At 44.0% G+C, this 20,589-nt stretch overlaps 1 protein-coding gene across 3 annotated transcripts in view; it reads left to right on the top strand.

The window, feature by feature from the left end:
• The first annotated feature begins 288 nt into the window (after nt 1–288).
• Adam23 (a disintegrin and metallopeptidase domain 23) overlaps nt 289–20,589 on the top strand; it is a 150,395-nt gene continuing 130,094 nt past the window's right edge. For 2 of the 3 annotated variants that reach the window (XM_006495969.4, XM_006495970.4), the window contains exons 1-2: nt 289–984; nt 2,300–2,520. In XM_006495969.4, coding sequence (XP_006496032.1) covers nt 783–984; nt 2,300–2,520 — 423 coding nt within the window. In that variant the 5' untranslated portion in view covers nt 289–782. The remainder of the gene's footprint in view (nt 985–2,299; nt 2,521–20,589) is intronic. The other variant, NM_011780.3, reaches the window with a different exon arrangement.

Below are 20,589 nucleotides of genomic sequence, written 5' to 3' on the forward strand. Positions count from 1 at the left end.
GGAAATAAATAAAGGTTTGAGAAGGAAAATGCATAGTCTCAGTTTTCCTTGCGCTGGAGAGTTGGTATAGGAGTGGGTGTTGAGGATGGGTCGCTTTTCTTGGCAAGTTGTTGCCAGATCAGGCTTGCCCCAGGCCTGGAAACCCTTGCACTTTCCTCTTGGGGTCATCCCTGACTGCAAACTTCTTTCTCCCCTACCTCTGGTCTTTGGAGGTGCCACCAACTATTTTGATGCTGCCTGGGATGCTGCATCACTCTGCCCCCCCCCCCCCCCAGGGCTCCCACAGTCGAGCATGCGCAGCGCGGCCCATGCAGGCTACAGCATCAGCATCTGCAAGAGCATCAGCATCCGCACCCGAAACCCCGTTCGGGCGCGCTCCCGGAGGGTGGGGTGCAGTACCGCGCTGCGCGTCCCCGAGTCTCGCGCCCGCGCCGCGCGTGCCCGTGCCGCTCGCTCCTGCGCGCGCCTCCTCAGCATCCTTAGGCCCGGCAGCAACCCCCGCAGTCACTGGTGCGGCCGCGCCCGCCACTGGGAGGGTGCAGCCACTGGAGGAGGCTCCAAGTTGGTGGAGCGGCGGGGACCCCTCTCTGCGGGCCGCTCCCGGAAAGGCGGAAAGAGCAGAGGACGGCGCGCCGCCGTCCCCGAGACCCCAGCCCCTGACCCCTGCCCGCGGCCGCAGCATGCGCGCCCAGCCGGCGTGACCGGCTCCGCCCGCAGCCGCCCCGCAGCCCAGCCCGGCTCTCTCGCGGGTCACTCGGACCGGCGCCCGGGAGCGATGAGCCATGAAGCCGCCCGGCAGCATCTCCCGGCGGCCGACCCTGACGGGTTGCAGCCTTCCCGGCGCCTCCTGCGGCCCCGGCCGCTGCCCCGCCGGCCCGGTGCCGGCCCGCGCGCCGCCCTGCCGCCTGCTCCTCGTCCTTCTCCTGCTACCTGCGCTCGCCACCTCATCCCGGCCCCGTGCCCGGGGGGCCGCTGCGCCCAGCGGTGGGTATGGCCGGTGCCCTTTGCGTTGCCTTCCCCGCGGGGCCCTGGGGAGGAGAGAGAAGGGCACGCAGGTGCGTGTAACCCGGACGAGTGGGTCCCCAGCCTGGCCTTCGAGCGCCTCCCTGTCCACCTCTCCACCCTTGTCCGTCCCAAGCCCAGGTTCATGCTGGTTCACTTTTGGAAGTCCGTTTCTGTTGCATTCACTAAAGACCCATTCCAGTGACTGTGGGTTCCACCCAGAGGTATTTGGTGGCTCCTGAGTCCTTTAGCGCTCTCTATGTAACTTCCAGTGACAGGAAGATGCAGTGAGCTAGCAAGTTGCTTTTTGCCTTGGGGAACCTTCATATGAATGCGGAGGGGTGGGGGGCATGCAATAATAGTGACAAATGCTTGATCCCTCAAATTCCCCACCAGGTTTAGTCCCTACTGTTGGAATTAAGGTGAGAGAGGCATAATTTGGGGACCAGAGAATGAAAGTCTCCAAGACACTCTTTGCGCATGACCTTTGGCTGTGTTTTCCCAAAATGCTTGTCATAATGAGCAATCAGAATAATACAATGTTGAGCACACTGGTGATTGGAAGTCACTGAAAGCAGAAAGCTGGCCTTGGCAGTAAAAAAGAAAGAATTTGGAAAGTTGCCAGCAACTATAGCCCTTTATGGCAAAACAGTTTTTTTTCTCATCTCAAAGTTAGAAAGAAATAGAAATCATTCATATATGTATGTATATATGTGTGTGTGTATATACATATATATATACACACACACACATATATATATTTCTACATTCACACACACATAATACACATAAACACACACACACACACACACACACACACACACACACACAAATATATTTGAAAGTATCACTTTACATTCAGTGTCCATGAATTCAGGACCCAAGTTTTGTCTGGAGTGTTCTTGGCTCTCAGATGAGGTGATGTTAAGATGGGTACAGTTGAGCTGCTGCATCCTCTGAGGAGGGATGGGACAAGGGTCAGGACCCTTGAGCATGTTAGTTGCTGACTTTTCCCTAAGCGCATTCTGCTTTCTGACCCCTTACAGTTCAGATGTTCGGCTCTAAGAGTGGATAGAAAAGATATACCTGAGTACAGGACATGGTTGTGTAACCTATCCAGGCCAAACCACTGTTACAGTAACTTGTCTTTTGGTGTCTCCACTTTCTAACTTTTTAGCAATAGAAAACTTTGTTAATGTAATTAATGGAAAGATGTATTTTAGAGTTTATATATTTACTGGATGTATCTGTGTGTATTTGTGTATATTTGTGCTTCCCTCCCCCCCAACCCCCCCAGCTCCGCACTGGAATGAAACTGCAGAAAAAACCCTGGGAGTCCTGGCAGATGAAGACAACACATTGCAACAAAATAGCAGCAGCAGAAATACCAGCTACAGCAGTGCAGTGCAAAAAGAAATCACACTGCCTTCAAGACTGGTGTATTACATCAACCAGGACTCAGAAAGCCCCTATCATGTTCTTGACACAAAGGCCAGACACCAACAGAAACACAATAAGGTAGGCAGGAGGCTGAATATGTCCAACTTGCTGCCACAAGGAGTTCTCTTTTCATTTGATTTTCTGCCAGAATCTGATTTCACGAATTTTAGCGCAGCATTTTATTAAGTAAGCAATTAATACGATGGTAGAAGAGAAACTAGAGGGAATTAACTTGGGATCGACCGGGACAGGGTTTACTGTTTGTCTCTTTGACTGAAATGGAAACTGAACATTTTCAGACGTCCTGTGACAAACTGGGTCCCCGTGTCTCTCAGGTACCTTGGCACTAAGCAATAGAGTGAACTTGTTTGCAGTTCTGACTTGTTTCTGGGAGCATTTATGTAAAGGTGCAGGAAGCTACCTCCCAGGAGATATAAGTCCTGGCAGTCTGTCCACAGAAGGCAGTGTGGCTGTCCTTTCCCCAGCAGACTTTCCATGCAGAACTTGCACTTGAGTTCACTTTATTTCTTGAATTGGGCATGGCGGGGGGAAGCATTACTATGATGTCTTGTCAGGAAACAATTCAGCATTTCAAGAGACTGTGAAGAACAGAAAACAACGACTTATATAAGATATAGACCAGTTTTGATTGACATCACCCTTGAGGGCCCTCTGCATGGATGGTGAGCATTGGCTTTCCTTTTAGGTTGGTCGTGAAAGTGGCCCGGAGCCTGAGAAAGATACCCAAACAAAGACGAAAGTATCTAATGGTCCAAGAGTTTAAAGAATCCCCTGTCCTGGGTCTTATTGTTTGATCCAATGATATTTTGGATCTGAAGCAAGTCTACACAGTGCGGTAGTGGAAACTTTGCTCTGCATTGGGCACAGAAAACAGGCTGTTCTGTTTGTGGGCGTGATTTCACGGCACATGTCTGACTTTATGATAATAAGGTCACACATTGCCTTCTGAACTGTCCCTGTTTAGCCGGCACGAGCAGGAGCTGGTTAAACGTGTAGAACTTAGGCAGTGCGTCCGTGGTTTGCATCAGCATGTGATTGGTAGGACTGCCATGCCTCTCCCCATTTATGGGGAGACAGGGATAAAAGGCCTTTGTGGGACTCTTCTTACGGTTTAAAGCAGCTATTAGGTTTGAGCAGTTAATTGCTACTATTTTTAAAACAAGTGAAGTCCCTGAGAAAAAGTGTCCTTTATACTGAATAACTTTGTTAACCTGGTTAGCCACCTTTGTGTGATTTTGAAGGGGGTGTTGCCCACCATGGCTGAGACTGTGAGCTTCTCCCCTAGCAGGCCTTTCGCTTAGAAGGTTTCTGTAACTTAGTGGAGTAACTAATACTTCATGTCTTAAGGATAGAAGGAATAGATGTTGTCTTTAGGAAGAGATGCCCAAGGCCCCCTTGATAACATGCAGTGAGGACCAGCTAGCTTCCCTTATAAGTGATCCCTATGCTAAGTCGGGGATAGATTGCATTACTTGTTTATAGTTCTTAAACTCTAGGGCCTTTGTACAGGGTACTGGAGGAAGCCCATAGCTACCTCAAAGCCTGCTTTAAAGAAGGTCTAAAGCCTCCACAGCTGAGATCTGAAAGAGATTTCAGTGAAACTTCTTTTTAACGTGGGCGTTGGATGTTATGACTAATGTTGGTCCTATGGTCTAGCCTTAGATGGCTGCTTTGTTTATGGGTGCCATTTACTGCATATGTCTGACTTTATGATAATCAGGTCTGTTGACCTTTCACCTGTCACTTATGTAGATGAATGGGTTTCTCCTGTGGAGTACTGGCTTGCTGTTGGACTGACTGAATTTCTTGACTCTCCTCACCCTGGTAGCCTGACTTCTTTTCTACTTTTGAAAAGAACGTTTAGACAGACATGATATTTGACAGTCTTTTTCTTTTCTTATTAACTTAATTCGATAAACATCTGTTTATTTCTCATATGCAAAGCTGTATGGTAAAGGTTCACAGATAAGAGATGATGGGGTTCTCAAGGGTGAAAAAGCCACATTTATTCTCCAGGAGACACCGAGATGACATAAGCAAGATTCTGAGGCCTGGGTTAGATTTATAGTACAAATCTGATTTGGTTGCACCCTGACTTTTCCTTTTGTGATCTCTGAGTTCCTTTTCCCCCTAGGTCTTTAAGCTTCTGTGGACTGGTCAGTAGGACGTGTTTCGTGTTTTCCACTGGATCTTAGGATGACTTGCTGAATAGCAGACACACTTGCCAGCTCAGCTGCTTTCTAAAAGTCACAACGAGAAAGTACAGAATTCCCCTCATCCTTGCTTCTAAAAAAAAAGAACTTGATTTTAATATCCATGTACTTGGGACCTGTCCTTGCTCGGGCTCTGCTGCAGGCAAGCACATTTTAATGAATGCCTTAGAAATGCTGAATCACTGTGGTTCTCCCATGGATCCCTGTGATTGGGTGCAGATTTGGACTGGGACATTTCCAAATCTAGGTTGCAAGGCCACGCTCCACATTTATGTCTGAAGAAGTTTTGTAATCTTGTGTGTGGATGGGTCCTTCATACTTAACAGCCACGAAAGTTGAAATGCTTATTAACTCTTTCATAAAGGGATAGTCTGAAAGCTGGATGTGTGGTGGACCTGTGTATATGGTATTGGCTCTGAAAGCTTTAGCATTTCTATGTCAAAGAATGCTTAGGAATTTTGCAGGTTAGTTTTTGTTTGTTTGTTTGTTTTTTCCTTTTTGATCTGTCGTTTTGACACGCAAACTAGGAGCATTTGGGCAGAGGAAATCTCAGTTGAGAAAATGCCCTAATCAGATGGCCTGCAAGCAAATCTTGGGGACACTCTTTTGATTAACAATTGATGTGGGAGGTCCCCCTTCCTCAGGTCAGTGATCCCCTGGGCTGATGGTCCTGGAGTATATGAGAAAGCAAGCAGAGCAAACCATGGAACAAGAGTCAGTGAGTAGCACTTCTCCGTGGTCTCTACCTCAGTTCCTGTCTCTACTTCAGTTCCTGCCTTGAACCCCTACTCTGACTTCTTTCAGTGATAGGTCATGACCTGGCATGTGTGAGCCAAAGCATCCCTTCATTCTCCATGTTGCTTTGGTCATGGTGTTTTATCACAGCAATTGAAAGTGAATGAGAACGGGAATCATTTCAATGTCTGCATAGAGTGATGTTGAAGAAATAGTTAAAGCCCACATGGCTCCATTTTTGAGAGAAGGGAACAATTATAACTGTACCTGGATATGAGGCATAAAACCAAGCCAGTCTGAGAGTGGGCAGGGGATGAATAGATACCTTAGGTTTTCTTTCTACTTTTCGTACTTCTCCAAATTAAGATTTTTTTGATAGGCAATCTTATCTGATCGTTTATTATAGCAATCTCCTTACTACCTAAGATGTCAGTTTAGTATTACATAGCAGTAGTATCAGGGCATGGTAATGAAGAATTTTAATTTTGTGGGTACTGGAAAATATATATTTGGTATCATCCCATTTTCTGTCACACAGACTCTTGAAATCATCAGAGTGATGAGAGACTGCTCTTTCATGGGGTAATGTGACAATGCCTGGTGACTGGGGCCTTCTAAGATGTTTTTTATGATGGGAGTCTAGTCACTAGAAAGATGAAGGTGTGATTGAAGGGTTGGGACTTTCATCCTCAGCCATCTGGAAAGGACCTTAAGATATAGTTGATCATCAATGTCTAGGGGCGTGATCAACCACACTTATAAAATGAAGGTTCTCCAAAGCTTCTGACCCAAAGGGACCAGATTCTGGGTGTGGCACCTGCGGAGGCCCAGAGCTCATACCTTTCTTTCATATCTTGCCTTGTGTATTTCTTCCACCTGGCTGTTTAACCTGTCACTTTTATAATGTCTTTTTTGGCAACTAGTAAATGTTTTCCCTGAATTCAGTGAGCTTCTCTTAGCAAGTCAGTCAACTCTGAGGGAGTGTTGAGAGGCCTGATTTATAGCCTGCTCGCTCAGGTCCTAGCTTGGAGCTTGTGATTGGCATCTGAAGTCTTGTGGGAGTCAACCTCCAACCTGTGAGATCTAACACTATCTTCATTCAGATGGATAGTGTCTGAACAAAACTGAATTAGAGGACCTGGCTTGTTCATTGCGGAGAATCCTCAGATTGCTTGGCGTGTGGGAAAGAAGACCGGGGCAACTCATGCCAACAGTGTTGTGTTGAGTGTTGAGTGAGAATGAGGATGGAAGAAGAGCTTTGCATTTTCCTATGCCTGCTTGTTATCAAGACTTGCCAGTCTTTATGAGTCTATGCGACGTTATATGATTATTACACATAACAATATATCATCAATACAGTATACAAATCTAACGGACAGTAAACATGAACAGCAGGAGAAACTGACTCATTCATTCTTCATTCATTCACTCCCCTTTAAGATGATGCTGGGAAGTCTTTTCCTGAGAATGTTGATCAAAATTTACTTGTCTTTTATGTGGTCTCTCGTCTGATAGGGAGGGAGTGGGAGAGGGACACGAGGCATAGTTTAGGGTCGGGGAGGGTGACCCACATATCATTGGAGTCACCTAAACAAATTACCTCTTGTCACAACTGACTTTTAGGTAAACAGGCTACTCCCTACTCCCCACAATTCCAGGTTAAAGAGAGAAACGGGGGAGTTTAGTAAAGTCAGTTCCCTTTTTATTTTGGTGTTGGGAGTTGAATCCAGACACTCGTGTGTGCTGAACATATGTCTACCACAGAGGGTCATGTCAGCTGTAAGCGAATTTGGACTGTAGTGATTATGCATTTGAGTTTACTTCAGGGCAAGGCTGGTCCCACAGTTCTTGATTTTCTAGAAGCCAGAAGCTCCGTTTTCCTTAGTATGGGACAACAGAAAGAGCAGTAAGGCATAAGGAAGTCCCAAGGAGTTCTCCTGCAAGATGTTCTTATATAGTTTTAGAAGTACGGAGTATATGTTTTTATGATCCTTATTTATTAAAAGGAAGTTTCACTATTGTGGGACATGGAACACCCATATATAAGAAAATATATAGAGAAAGAATTGAGTGATTGCCGTACATCTCCTGTTATAATCACACTGAAATTAAAAACAAATAGCCTACAGATTCTTCTAGATTTTTTTTTTGTACTTGACTAGATCATCAGGAGTGGTAATTGTAGTCTTGAGTTTTGCCATTGTGGGAGTCGCTAAACCTATGCTTATACTATTTAAACTTGCAAAAACACCTCTATAGTGGCCCCCCTGCTTCATTTGCAAATTTTCTTTTAGGCATTTCAGTCTTGTGAGTAAGGAGAAGGACGCAGACAGTGCATTAGGTATGTGAGAGACCGGAAATGGGAGTGTGGCTAGTAAGAACAAAAGCCCTTCACAATTCCTTAGAAATCTAGTGACCAAGGTTTATTTTACATGCAGCAGTTGAGATTTATCATTGGTGTCTTCAAACAGGACTAATAGCTAGAGAGCTGCAGACAGAGCCAGGGTTTGAATCCACCTCTTTCCTGGGCAGAGCTCTTGGTGGACAGAGATAGTGAGTGTCAGAAGTGAGAGGCTGTATAGACAGGAGAGACAGATGCAGGGGTTTGATTTATTCCATGTCATGGGGTGAGTCATAGGAGGGGGCTCAGGAAATGAGCATGGTGTCCAACACCAATCCTGTGGCTCACAGAGCGCTTACCTTCCAAAGGGGGTGGGGGGAGGGGCACAGACAAGCCTACTAACAACACCAGCCTGTTAATTAGAAGTGTTGACAAGTGCTTGGAGAAGATAAAATAACAGAACATGGGAGAGAATGGTGGTTTCCTTTGAAGGGCAGAGTGGGCCTAGATGCTGGGTGTGACAGGTCCACCGAGTGTTAAGAAGAAGCTCCTATGTAGAGGAGGTGGGTGTATGCTTTAGATAAGAATAGGAGAAAAAGGCTGGAGAAAGACAGCAGCGCTTAGTCTCCACTCTCTCCTGGTGGAGAGTCAGGATCGCGCTGTGGAGTGTCTGTGCCATTACTAGCTGTTGGAACAGAAGATGGTAGACAGGCAGAGGAGAGAGCAACCTTTGCTCAAGGAAAGCAGAGGGAAGAAAGAACTGGGCTGCTCCCCAATCCTAATTTCCTTAGACTGTACTTTGAACCTGTTCTACACAATTTTGTGTTGGAAATGCTATTTCAAACTCATATGGTAGCGGTATGTGGTGGTAAAGTCCTTGGGAAGTCTGTAGGATTGTAGGATGTCATGATGGGAGGAACCCCACGACGGCATCAGTAGCTTTATATGAAGAGCAAGAAAGACTCTGGCTAGAACATTTGGTTTGCCATGGGATGCTCTCAGCCTGGTCATGCTGCATCAAGAGGGTCTTCTGTATACACTAGTGCCATGATTGGGGGGTTTTGCAGCCTCCAGAATCATGAGCTAAATGCACCTGTGTTTTTTGTAAGTCATCTAGTCTGCAGTATTCAGTTACAGTAATAGACAACGGATGGAAAGTCTCCTGCCTCAGTTCAACCCTTCTTTATTTCTTTTTCTTTCTTGGTGTCTTTGGGTGTTTAGCTTTGGATCCTTGTCTTTGATTTTTTTTTTCTTCTATCAAGTCTAGATCAGTTTTTTAAAAAAATCAATTTGAGTAGCTCACAGCTGAGCCTTGCTTCCTGCTCAGGGCCTGCCTTATTCTTGCCAACTGTCTAACTGCTGGCATCCTCTCTTCTTGGGGTTAGTAGCCCACTGCCCCTTTCTTCTGACAGTCAGAAAATAAGCCAGGACCCTTTGTCTGGTGGCATTGGCCAGGTTTAGTGACTTTAGCCATTGCACGATAGTTGTATTTCAAGGAGAGAGCTGTCCTCACGGTCCCTATTTTTCTCACTGGGACTGCTGCCTCTCAGCATGGAAGAGTGAACTTGGGAAGTCATCTTTGACTCTTCTTTCCTTCATTTCCTGCCTATAAATAGTCACTTACCAAGTCTTGATGCTGCTCCCCGAATCCACCCCCTCCTCACCACATTGTGCTCTTGTCACCACTTCTTGTCTCGTTCTCTGTCAATCCATCAGTCCCACCTCTGACAGATTAATCTTACTGGAACACTTATTTCATCACGCGACTCGATTTCTCCACATGCAGCAAGCAGAACTTCAGCTAGGTAAGTTTTCCTCAGGCAGAGCACAGGTGATACACCTCTGCTTCCCTCCTACCCCACAGAGCCACCGTGGTCTTTCTCATTCAGCATTCTTCTGTGTCTGTTTGTCCAAGTGTCAGTCCATGTGTGGGGGAAGTCTGTGGGCATGATTTCATCCATAGCTGTCCAGACTATGAGGCTACTTCCAGAAAACCTTTGTGCTCCATGGAAAGAAACGAATCCATCACTAATGTGTCCTGAGGCTTTGAGGTCCAAATTCCATTAAATTCCTACTTAGCTCAGAGGTTCTTGTCATATCCATTTTTAAGGCCTGAATAACTAGTTGTTCCTAAGGTTTGAGTTTTCAGAATAAGTTGTTTTTCTTTCAAGAAAGCGCATAAAGCACAAAGCACACAATCATAAGGTTTTATTCACCCAAAGTATTCAGTTCTCAATGAATGAAGGTACCCTTTAGGAACTTTAGCACAATTTAGTGAACTCTCAGTCAAAGTCTGGGTTTTGTAGTGTTCCTGGGGAGTCTTTGTGCTTAGAATTTATGTATATTTAGTACAACTTTAATTGAGGTTAATGCTAGAAATTCTATTATAAAAGGGATCTAGTTATTATGTTTTATTTGAAATAATGACCTGAGAAACAACCCTGCTCACTCATGTCAGGGCAGGTAGAAGTCTCTGGAAACCCCTCCAGTGCAGCTTCGAGTTAATTTAGTTTCTCAAATTTTTGTTGACATCTTCTTCGGCTAGAGAGCGGGCAGAAGCACATTTCCTCCCTTGGAAATTTCCTCCATTTGGAATTTTTCTATGATGTGGTGCACTTATTTGTTAACGGGTTCAACTTAAACAGTAAATGTTTTCCAAGGGTTTGAAATGAGAAGGATGGGACTTCAAGCAGATCCCTCTACATGACAGACACTGATGGCAGAGCCGTTAAGCCCAAGTAGGCTGCTGTGGAGAAGTATGGACAGGCCAAGGGCTATATATTGCTCTTGGGCTTAAATCTTTAGTGACACAGAGGAGGGGTTCACCTCTTAACTCCATGGCAGTATCCCGGCAAGGGACTGTCTGGTCAAGGTTGATAGTGGCGATCGGGAGATCACATGATCCTGGACTTCCTTTGTCCAGGATCATGTGATCCTGGTGGGATTAAAGGTACATTTAGAAGTAGTCTGACCTAAGCATGGGCAGAAGCTGATCACAAAAAACAAACAAATAAACCAACAACTCACAAAACAAAACAAAGCAAAGCAAAGCAACGACAGCAACAAAAACAACCTGAAACAAGATAAAAGCAAACCAAACCCGTCCAGGAGTGCTGGAAGTGTAGGGCAGCTATAGAGGGCTTGCCTAGTATTTGCAAGGCTTTGAGTCTGATCTCTTACATCCCTAGAGAGGAACACTAGAGAGACGAATAAACAAGGAACAAGAGAGGCACTGGCTTGATTCTTTTGAGTGTCTCCTGAGTTCCAGGATCTCCCTGGAGCTTGCTTTCCTTCAGTATGGACATGTAAAAACTCCCGTGGCAAGTTGCAGTCTGGCTCACTTAATTGGGTGTTTTGTGCTGTCTTGTGTCACAGGCCTGCCAGTACATATGAAGGCAGCCCCATAGATGGGCTCCACCAACGCTATAAATCCAGCCATGCGTAGACAAGTCTTTCTCTCATGTGTCTCCGAGCTCTTTACTTCTTCAGTGAAGTAGAACACATTAAATGAACTTGCAGCTCAACTCTCCAAAGCTTTGCGGCAGCGAACACAATCTGTAGCTTTTCTACTGAACTTCATTGTTTTATGGAGGCACTGCCCTACCTCTCACCCACAGTCCTCAGAGCAAAACGACTGATATGACTATCACTTCCATGTTCTAGATGTGGAGCCTTCATCTCCAGATTTCCAGTTTCCTGTAATACACTTCCGTGAGCGGGGCATAGAGAGCTTGGCATGCCCTTGAAATCAAAATATTTTTAAAAGTATTTATTTAAAAATTGTTCTCAAAATACATATTTTTAAATTTGTGTGTGTGTGTGTGTGTGTGAGTGCCGTGCTCACAGACACCAAAAGAGGGATTCCTATCCCCTAGAACTGGAGTTAGGAACTGAGCTACCTGACAGTGGCAGTGTTACTGAACTCAGAAAGAGCAGTTCGTGCTTGCTCTGGACCACTGAGCCTTCTCTGTAGCTCAGACACTTGTCTTCTTCTTGATCAAAAGTCCTGTGAGCTAATGACACCTGAGCCATGTCCCTTCCTACTGCCTTCAGCATTTCCCTGCATTGAGTAGCTTTGTTGGTCTTTATCTCTCTTCCCCCTCCCAGCTTCCTCTCCCTCTCCCTTTCCTCCCTCTCCTCTCCCCCTCCGTCCCTCCCTTCCTTTCTTTTTTTTTTTTATTTTTTCTTTTTTCTTCTTCTTTTTTTTTTTTTTTTTGAGTTTTTTCGAGACAGGGTTTCTCTGTGTAGCTCTGGCTGAACTCACTTTGTAGACCAGGCTGGCCTCAAACTCAGAAATCTGCCTGCCTCTGCCTCCCGAGTGCTGGGATTAAAGGCGTGCGCCATCACGCCCAGCTCCTTCCTTTCTTTCTTCTTTTCCTTTTCTTTTCTTTCTTTAATTTATTTATTTATTTATTTAAAATTTGTGAGACAAGTTTAAACTATGAAACTCAGGCTAGCTTTGAACTCACAATATAGCCCAAGCTAGCCTCAAACTTAAAATCCTGCTGCCTCAGGCACCCAAATTCTGGGATTGCAGGTGTGTCTCACTATGCCTGACATCTTCCCTTATTTGCCTTTAATCTTATTTTTTTTTTCTATCAGATTTTCCTTCCTTATGGAGAGAGGGGGGCTGGTAGAGTTGTGTTTGGTGTTTCCAATGTATATGTCAGACATTTGACTCATTTTAGGAATAACTTCTTTTCTTGGAAAAGTATTCTTGTATACTTTGTAGGAGCTTAGAGCTTAAAGAGGTGGGCGTCTGAAGCAAGCTGATTTAACAAGAGTTGGTAAAGCCACCTTTTTTTTTTTTTTTTTTTAGTAGCTAAGGGAAAAAAATAGACAGAACTCCCAATTTAGTGCATTTGTCAGCGCATGGAATGTAGCATAGCCAGGGACTCAAAACCAAGATGATATTTCAACTCAAAGCAAGGAAATGGACATTTAATGACCCGGTATATCTGTTTATTTGTGGAACATATGTGATTCTAAAAATTTGGCCATTATGGTGGTTTGAATATGAAATGCCCCCCACAGGCTAGTGGGTTAATGGCTTAGTCCCCAGCTGATGTTACTATTTTAGGATGATGGACACATTAGGAGGCGGGGCCTGGCTGGGGGAAGTAGATCTTCCGGGCTGTCTTTCACCCTGCTGTTTCCTGGCCTCCATGAATTGAGCAGTGTTTGCCACATGGGCCCTGCTGAGCGGCTGACTCTGGGCATAAACCTCAGAGAGCAAGAGCTAAAGGGCCCTTCTCGCCTTAGGTCACATTCTTGTGTGTTTGGCAGAGCCCTGTGACGAAGGCTGCTTAGAATATTAGAAAATGTCTGCTCCTGCTCCCCTTGTTGCTTCTGAGTGCTGAGTGGCTGAGTGATTTCAGCGTCTTCTTGGTTTGAGTTCTAGCCATGTCAGATTGAAGAAGGCTAAAGGCTTGAGCCAGGTTTGGGGCACAGACTTAACGTCAGGTCTCTGGAAGCTGGTGGTGGGGTCCTGAGGAGTGAGTATGGGATGGTGTGCTTGAGGCCTGATGAATTAATTATCTGTGGCCCTGGCTGAGCTTCGCTGACAGCTAGAGATGATTTCCCTAAATCTTTGTTGATAACCAGGACATTTGGAAAGTAGGCGTTTTAGTGAGTTGTAAGGCGAACCTTTTCTTTCTTTCTGGCAGTGTGGGACTGAAACCCAAGGTCTCTGTGTGTCAGGCCAGTGTGCATGCTACCGAGCTATGTCCTCAGCCCCAGGCTGCACCTTTCCCCTCCCCCTCAAGGGCATTGGTAAAGCCCCCATACTTGTGCTCTGAATAACACAGATCTTAAGATCGGTTTCCCAAGAGCTGTCCCAGTTAGCAAACTCTTTCCCTTTTCTTCCCTCCCACCAAGTCTCCCAATGAGGCCAAACCCAAGAATAACATCGATTTGCCATTGAAAGGCTTGGATATGAAATAGAGAAAGGATGAGACTGTGGCAGATAGAATGTCTCTACATCTTCCAACTAGAAAGAACCCAACAGGACAAGAGTATCAGATCCACAGTATGCTTTCATTTTCACATGGGATCCAATTGAACAGGCCTTGGCCAGCATGTAGAATCTGTGTGCAGGTTTGCCAGAAGAGCTGGCACCCTGGTTCTCCCTCTGCTTATAAATGATGGCTTTGTGGTGAGTTCTCACTAATTACTTTGCTAATTGCTGTAGGCTGTCCTGTGTGACACAGTGGCCTTTCATCTCTGAAGAATGTCCATACAACAGTTAGTCGCATTCATCTCTGTTGGGCTGTGTGACTGCCCGTCGCTTGTCCCCTTCAGAACTAGTGGGACATTCAAATGATGCCATTGTATTGGTTTTTGTTTCCTAATTGTGAGTAAAATTGTTTTCAGAAATGGTTAATCATTATTCCTTTCCCTTATAATTAATCTAGTATATATTGTGTTCACTTTATTTATTCTTATATTTCAGTGGTGTTCATCCTTTCAAGACCTACTGAGGCATTTAATACTGTTGCTCAAGTAGTATATTCACAAAGTATCCTGTTCCTTCTCACATTCTCTTCATAATTACCTCTAAATCTGTCTTCTATTTTAGAAAATAATTTCTTTATGCATAACTAAAGTCTAAAAAAATCTGCCTACCAGAAATGTTAAGTTTGTCTTTCCATTTAAGTTTTCCAAAGTTTGCGGATTCCTCTGGGATATTTCTACACCTTAATATGTTAGCTGTTTCCGAGCTAACCTGACTCACTGCTGTGTAGTGTCTGGGAGTCTTGGACTTTTCCTAGAAGGCTATTCTCACCATAGTTTTGAAGGCTGTTATGCTTCTGTTTCTGTTCTGACGTATGATAGACAACCCAGGCTTTCCCTGTTCAAAATGGAGCTTTTAATCCTAACATCGCCTATCCCAGCCTCCTCCCACGTTCCTCCCATGTGGGTAGTGGGAACATCATCTTCCAGATAGCTGCTCAGGCTACGAGCCTTCTCCCACTCTTTCTCCTACAGCATCACTAAGGCATCAAGTCTCATTGCCCATTCGGAAGCTGATCATTTTTCTCTGCTGCTGCCCACTGGTTTAGTGCACCATCACCTCTCCCTTACACTGTCCCATCCGCTGCTTTGCTGTTCTTGTCCCCTTCTCTCCTCCCTTGTCATGTCTGCATGCATCAGGCAAAATGATCCTGCTAAATTCCTATTTGGATTATTCAACTGAAAAAACAAAACAAAACAAAACAAAACAAACCTCCGAGAAGAGCCTCTCACCTCCTCAGAGTGAGTTCCACCCTTCTAAGCGCAGTGCTGTGGTCACCGAGGAAACTTACGCTGTTACTACTGCAGCTGGGTACATATAAGTGCTTCGCATCTTTGAACATATAACTTAGAGCAATGAATACGGTTTAAATACCAGTTCTACAAGTGATTTGAACTATAGTAAAGTATACCTTATAGATTTCATTTTCTCACAGAAATTAATTCAACATAGTTTAATTCTGTTTAAATTTAAAAAAAATAAAATTCATACTAAAATAGTTAGCTTATGTACTTTGATTAATTCACTTTTTAATAAAAAGTTTTTATTTTCCTAGCTTAAAGTCCTAGACCATGCAGTTAAAGTGAGTTGTTTTTTTTTTTTTTTTAAACTGTTAGCAATAGAAGACAAACACATCATCTCAGTACATTCGCTAACATTGTCACACATTAAAGGGCATGGGTCTCTATTCAGAAATGCACGGGTGGGTCAGAGACTTGTCCAGACTATTTTCTTACCACAGGAAAAGTTGATGCTTCTGCAGCCAAAGGAGGGGCTGTTCTGTGGTGCAATGAAGATTTTTAGTTTCATAGAAAGGGACACTTTCTTCTTGGTATCTAGGGCCCAAAATGGGAAACTCTGTAGTGAGGATAGGAGTTTTCACAGGATTTTTTTGGGTAGGGCTCTTATGGAAATAGCTATTATGCAACCTTTGGGTTTCATGGGCAGAGAGGACAAGTCACTGTATAATTGTTTTATAGTGAAGGCCCTGTGTTACATTCTCACCAGTACTGTATATCCTTGCTAATACTTTCTATCTTCAGCATTTTAATATGGATGATCCTCAGAGGTGTCAAGTAATAGTCCTCATGGCTTCGTTTTTATTGCCTCAGTGTTGCTAAGGTTGAATCCTTTTTGATACTCTCATTGATGACAAAGGTATTTTCTCTGGAGAAGTTGCCTATTCAATCTTTCCCCATTTCTGTTTGTTTTCTGTGGTTGAGCTGTTAGAGATTCTTCACACATTCTGAGTATAACTCTCCAGTCTCTTGATTTGCAATGTTTTTTCACATTCTATGTGGACTCTTTCATTCTGTTGGTATTCCTGTCCCCTCTCATTGGGGAATGGGCTCTACGGCATAATAGACAAGGATTCTACCATCTCCCTTTCTCCTTTTTATTTCGGGACAAGATGGGAAGTTGCCCAGTTCACCTTGAACTCACTCTGTTGCCCAGGTTGGCCTCAAATTGGTCACCTCCCTTCCTTAGCCTCTTGCTCATAGCTAGGATTATGGGCCTGTACTACCAGGCTGACAGTGATGTTTAATGTACGAAAGTTTGTTTATCATTTCTTTGATGTCTCATTTAGTTTTTCTTTTGATGCCCATGCTTTTAGTGTCATATTCACGAAGTCATCACCAAGTCCTGTGTTACAAGGCTTTCTTTTCTCCTCTTGTCTTTTTTCCTGCTCCCATGTTTTCTTCTGGAAGTTTTGTCATTTAGGGCTTAGATGTAGTGTATAGATCCTCTGTGGACATTGATTGAACTTTTCTGGGTCATGCAAGGTCAGGTTCCAATTCTCTCCCTCTCCCTCTCCCCCTCCCCCTCCCCCTCCCCCTCCCCCCTCCCCCTCTTCTTCTCCCTCCCCCTCCCCTCTCCCTCTCCTTCTCCCTCCCCTCCCCCTCCCTCTCCCTCTCCCTCTCCCTCTTCCTCTCCCTCCCTCTCTCCCTCCCTCCCTCCCTTCCTTCTTTCGTGTGGATATCCAGTTCCCCAGTACCATGTATTGAAAAGACCATCTTTTCTCTTTGAAACTGCCTTGGTATCCTTGCTGAAGATCATCTGCCTCTATTTGCACGAGGCTTTATAACCTACTCTGTTGGTCTTCCTGCTTTCTTCTGTGCCAGAACCATGCTTTGATCATCACACCTTTGTCAGTAGGTGTCAGATGAACTCAAGGGCCTCACACATGATAAGCACAAGCTCTATCATTAAGCTATACCTGCAGCTTCTGTTCTTTTACAAGATAGGTTTGGTTGTTTGGGGTTCTTTGAGATTCCATCATAAACTTTAGGATGGATTTTTCTATTTCTGGTCTTGGATCACTCTATTGATTGCTTAGAGTAGCATTGCAGTTTTTTTTTTTTCTGTTGAGTTTTTAAATCCATGAACTCTGATGGATATCCATATATTTGTGGCTTTAGACTTCTTTTTATCTAGTTTTGTAGTTTTAAAGATAAATCTTTTGCATCTTTAATAACTTTATTCCTCATTATTTTATAGTGAATGGGATTGTTTGGTTAATTTAATTTCCAGATTGTTTATTGCTAATATGTGGAAATCAGACATTATTTTGTGGCAGTGAGCTACACACTCAGCCCTTCACATTGAATCCTGAGTGTGATGTTGTACTCTGCGAATTTTCTGAATTCATTTACTATTCTTAGATTTCTTTTTTGTAGACCATAGGATTTTCTGTATATGAGTTCATATCATGTATGGAAAGATGATTTTCATGTCTGCCTTTGGGTACCTTCATTTCTTTTTTCATGCTTAGTAACTTTGGCTGGGACTTCCATTACAATGTTGAATAGAAGTGGCATAAATCGACACCTTCAATTTCTTTCTGAATTTAGTCTTTACTATTCAGTGTCATGTTAGTTATGAGTTTTAATATAGGGCCTTTGTTATTTCAATAATAATACTAATAAAAGAGAATTTGTCATAATTTTGTATGTTTTGTTTTACAAGTTTCTTTTAAAAGAATTTCAGATTATGGGGAGAATGACTGATTCGTAGGTTGCCAATTTTGGATAAGTTGTCTGGATTTAAATTTTGTCATTTTAATCCCAAGAGGGTTGAGTTAGATTTTGGAATCCTTTAGTAATTTTAGATAAACCTTGGAAGTTGCTGAAAAGATGTGTGGAATTTAGTGACTTGAATTGTTATGGCATTTCATTTTGACATGGGAGAGTTCATTCAATACAACACTCCCAGCTAAAGTTTTGTGGAACATCCTCCAAAAAGGGCTATGTGCTGTAAAGTTAAGGGTCAGTCCTTATTTCCAGGGTTGGCTCTAGTTGTGGAGTAGCTGCCGCCTGAAACTGGGGTGTTAGACAAAGAATAGGAGTCACAGATTATGGGTGTTTATCTGAGGATGGGACAAGGCAGAGTGGGAAAAAGGCTCATTGCAGCCAAGTGTCTGCTGAGCAAGCTTGGGGACTTGAGTTCGGATCTACAGTCACCCACATAGAAAAGCTGGTTATGGTGGCTCATGTCAGGGACACAGAGATGGGTAGATCCCAAGTGCCCATTGGCCAGTCAGCCTTGGCGAACCAGGAGCTGCAGGTTCTGTGAGACAGCTTGTTTCAAAACATTGGGTGGAGAACATCGAGGAAGGTAGTCCATGCCTTTGACCTCTGCATATATCCACAACGTAAGTGCACCTATGCATGTACCCGCACCAACTCGTAGGGCCGAGGAGGGGAAGGAGAGTAGCTGGCTTCAGGAATGAGTGGGGTAAAGTGATTCAAAGAGGAAAGAGTGTTTGAAAAATAAAGCAGAGGAGAGCCTATGGAGTGGTTTTCAATAGAAACACTGCTAGCTGGATTGTGCTGCACCCCTGACTTATTGTGAAGTCCATAGCAAGGCATTTCTGTGTCTTGGTTTCTGGTGATAGAATTCCAAAGAGTGATGTTGGGACTTTAGGACAAAGGAGCATTCTAATAGGTGAAAACCTAACAACAGATGTATACGAGGATGCACATTCCCGTGTGTGAAGTTGGCATAAATATGTCATGCAAAATTCATGGTTACTTTTACGTGTTTCCCAACATGGTCTAAGAATTCAGAGTTCATAGTGGCACGAAATGAACAGCAAGTCTCTTTCCTAGTGCTCTTCAAAGGCTGGTGAATTTCTGTTTTTAGTTCTTATAACATTTAATAATTTATCTCTGACCTATTTTTAGATACCCATCAGCCTAAGATATTATCTTTTCTCCGCCTCAAGGAAAGGTGAAAGTGTTTCACTAGTGTGTGCTTCTTTCTTCCCCAACTCTTGACTCTCAGTTCTGACATGCTTTCTTTCCTAATTTTTGTGATTTTAGCAAGCATTATACACCTAAAATGATCTTGAAGGGATTTAGTTTCAGAATTATGTGTCAAGTTGCAGTCTTTGGCCTCTGGAGAGAGAGAGAGAGATGAACTTGGAGACCCAGGGAGAGCAGCTGGAACAAATTATCCCTCTATGAAGGGTTGCCAGGAGTGTAAGCTCATTGTGCAGGGCCTTGGAAGGTTGATAGTGAAGGACAGAGAGACATTTTGTGGAGGAAAAGTGTTTCATATTTCCTGCTGTGTTCTTTGCTCAAGGTAAGAAAGAGCCAGAGGACAAAGGTCTTGTTAGGGTTTCTTTCTCATTACGTTAGGAACATATTAAAGTGTTTTAAAAGGGAAAGAAGTTGGTTCATATTTTAAAAAGGTCATCTGGCAGTCCTATTCAGGATGGACAGCTATAGGGCAAGAGTGGATGTAAGGAGACAATTTGGTGCTTGCTCACAGCTGTACAGGACCAAGTCTGACAGATAAATCCATAGATACATTTAGAGAAGGGGCACCCAGCTTCCTGGTGATTGGGCTGGAACAGGAGAGGAGCTTTGGTAGAAGAGTCCTCTCCGCATCTCTACCTCTAGAATCTGGGACTATGGCACCTTGCATGACAAAGGAGATAGGTATAATTAAACAGATGGTTTCGAAGTGGACTGGAATGCATATGGATCATCTGGGTGGCCTCATGAGAGCACTGAGGCCCATATGGGGCAGACGGATAGACGAGGATGTGACTGTGGATGCAGATACTTGCTTGGAGGCACCCTTGAGCCCATGGGTGTGGTGGTTGCTGGGATTCCAGAATCCAAGAAAATAGATTCTTCCTGTGTCTCTACCGAAGGAACCGTGGTCACGGACACCTTCTCGCTAGTCTGGAGACTTTGATTTGGACTTTCGATGTCCAGAAATGTTAGATAACAATTTATGTTATTTGTAGCTTAAATTTTTATAGACATTCAATAGAGCAGGCATAAGAAACTAACCTAGAAGTCTGGAAATGCCTGGTGGGCTTTTCCCCTAGGAAATCTGTGAAGGAAGTTCAGAACCAAGAGGAGAGGGTACATCCCCCCCTCCCCCACCAGTGCTCCAGAGGGTGACTGGTCATCTTTGTGACTGACTTAGCTGTGGTGTCAGTGACAGGTCTGAGTGGAATAGAAATGTGGGGGCCATCATCAAACAAATGACATTTAGTGACCGGGGCGTTTCACCCACCGCGAGGATATTGCCTCAGTTGTGGAAAGACAGCTTAGTAACCTCCGAACGCAGGCTCCATTATGACTCCATTCGCTCTCATTCCTAGCTGTTTAAATTACAGTTGTTTTCTTTTGAGTCACCAAATGACATTTCAAAAGATAATAAGAAGCTGTCACTTCGGGAGGAAAGAAAGTAATTTTAAGCATCCTTTAAAAAAGATTGAAATTTTGGACTGTGCACATAGTTGCATTATTGCTTTCTTTATTATTTTTTGAAGGATGTGTGTGAGCTCGTTTGACAGATTTAAACCT

Source organism: Mus musculus, chromosome 1 (assembly GCF_000001635.26).
Source record: "Mus musculus strain C57BL/6J chromosome 1, GRCm38.p6 C57BL/6J".
NCBI lineage: Eukaryota > Metazoa > Chordata > Mammalia > Rodentia > Muridae > Mus > Mus musculus.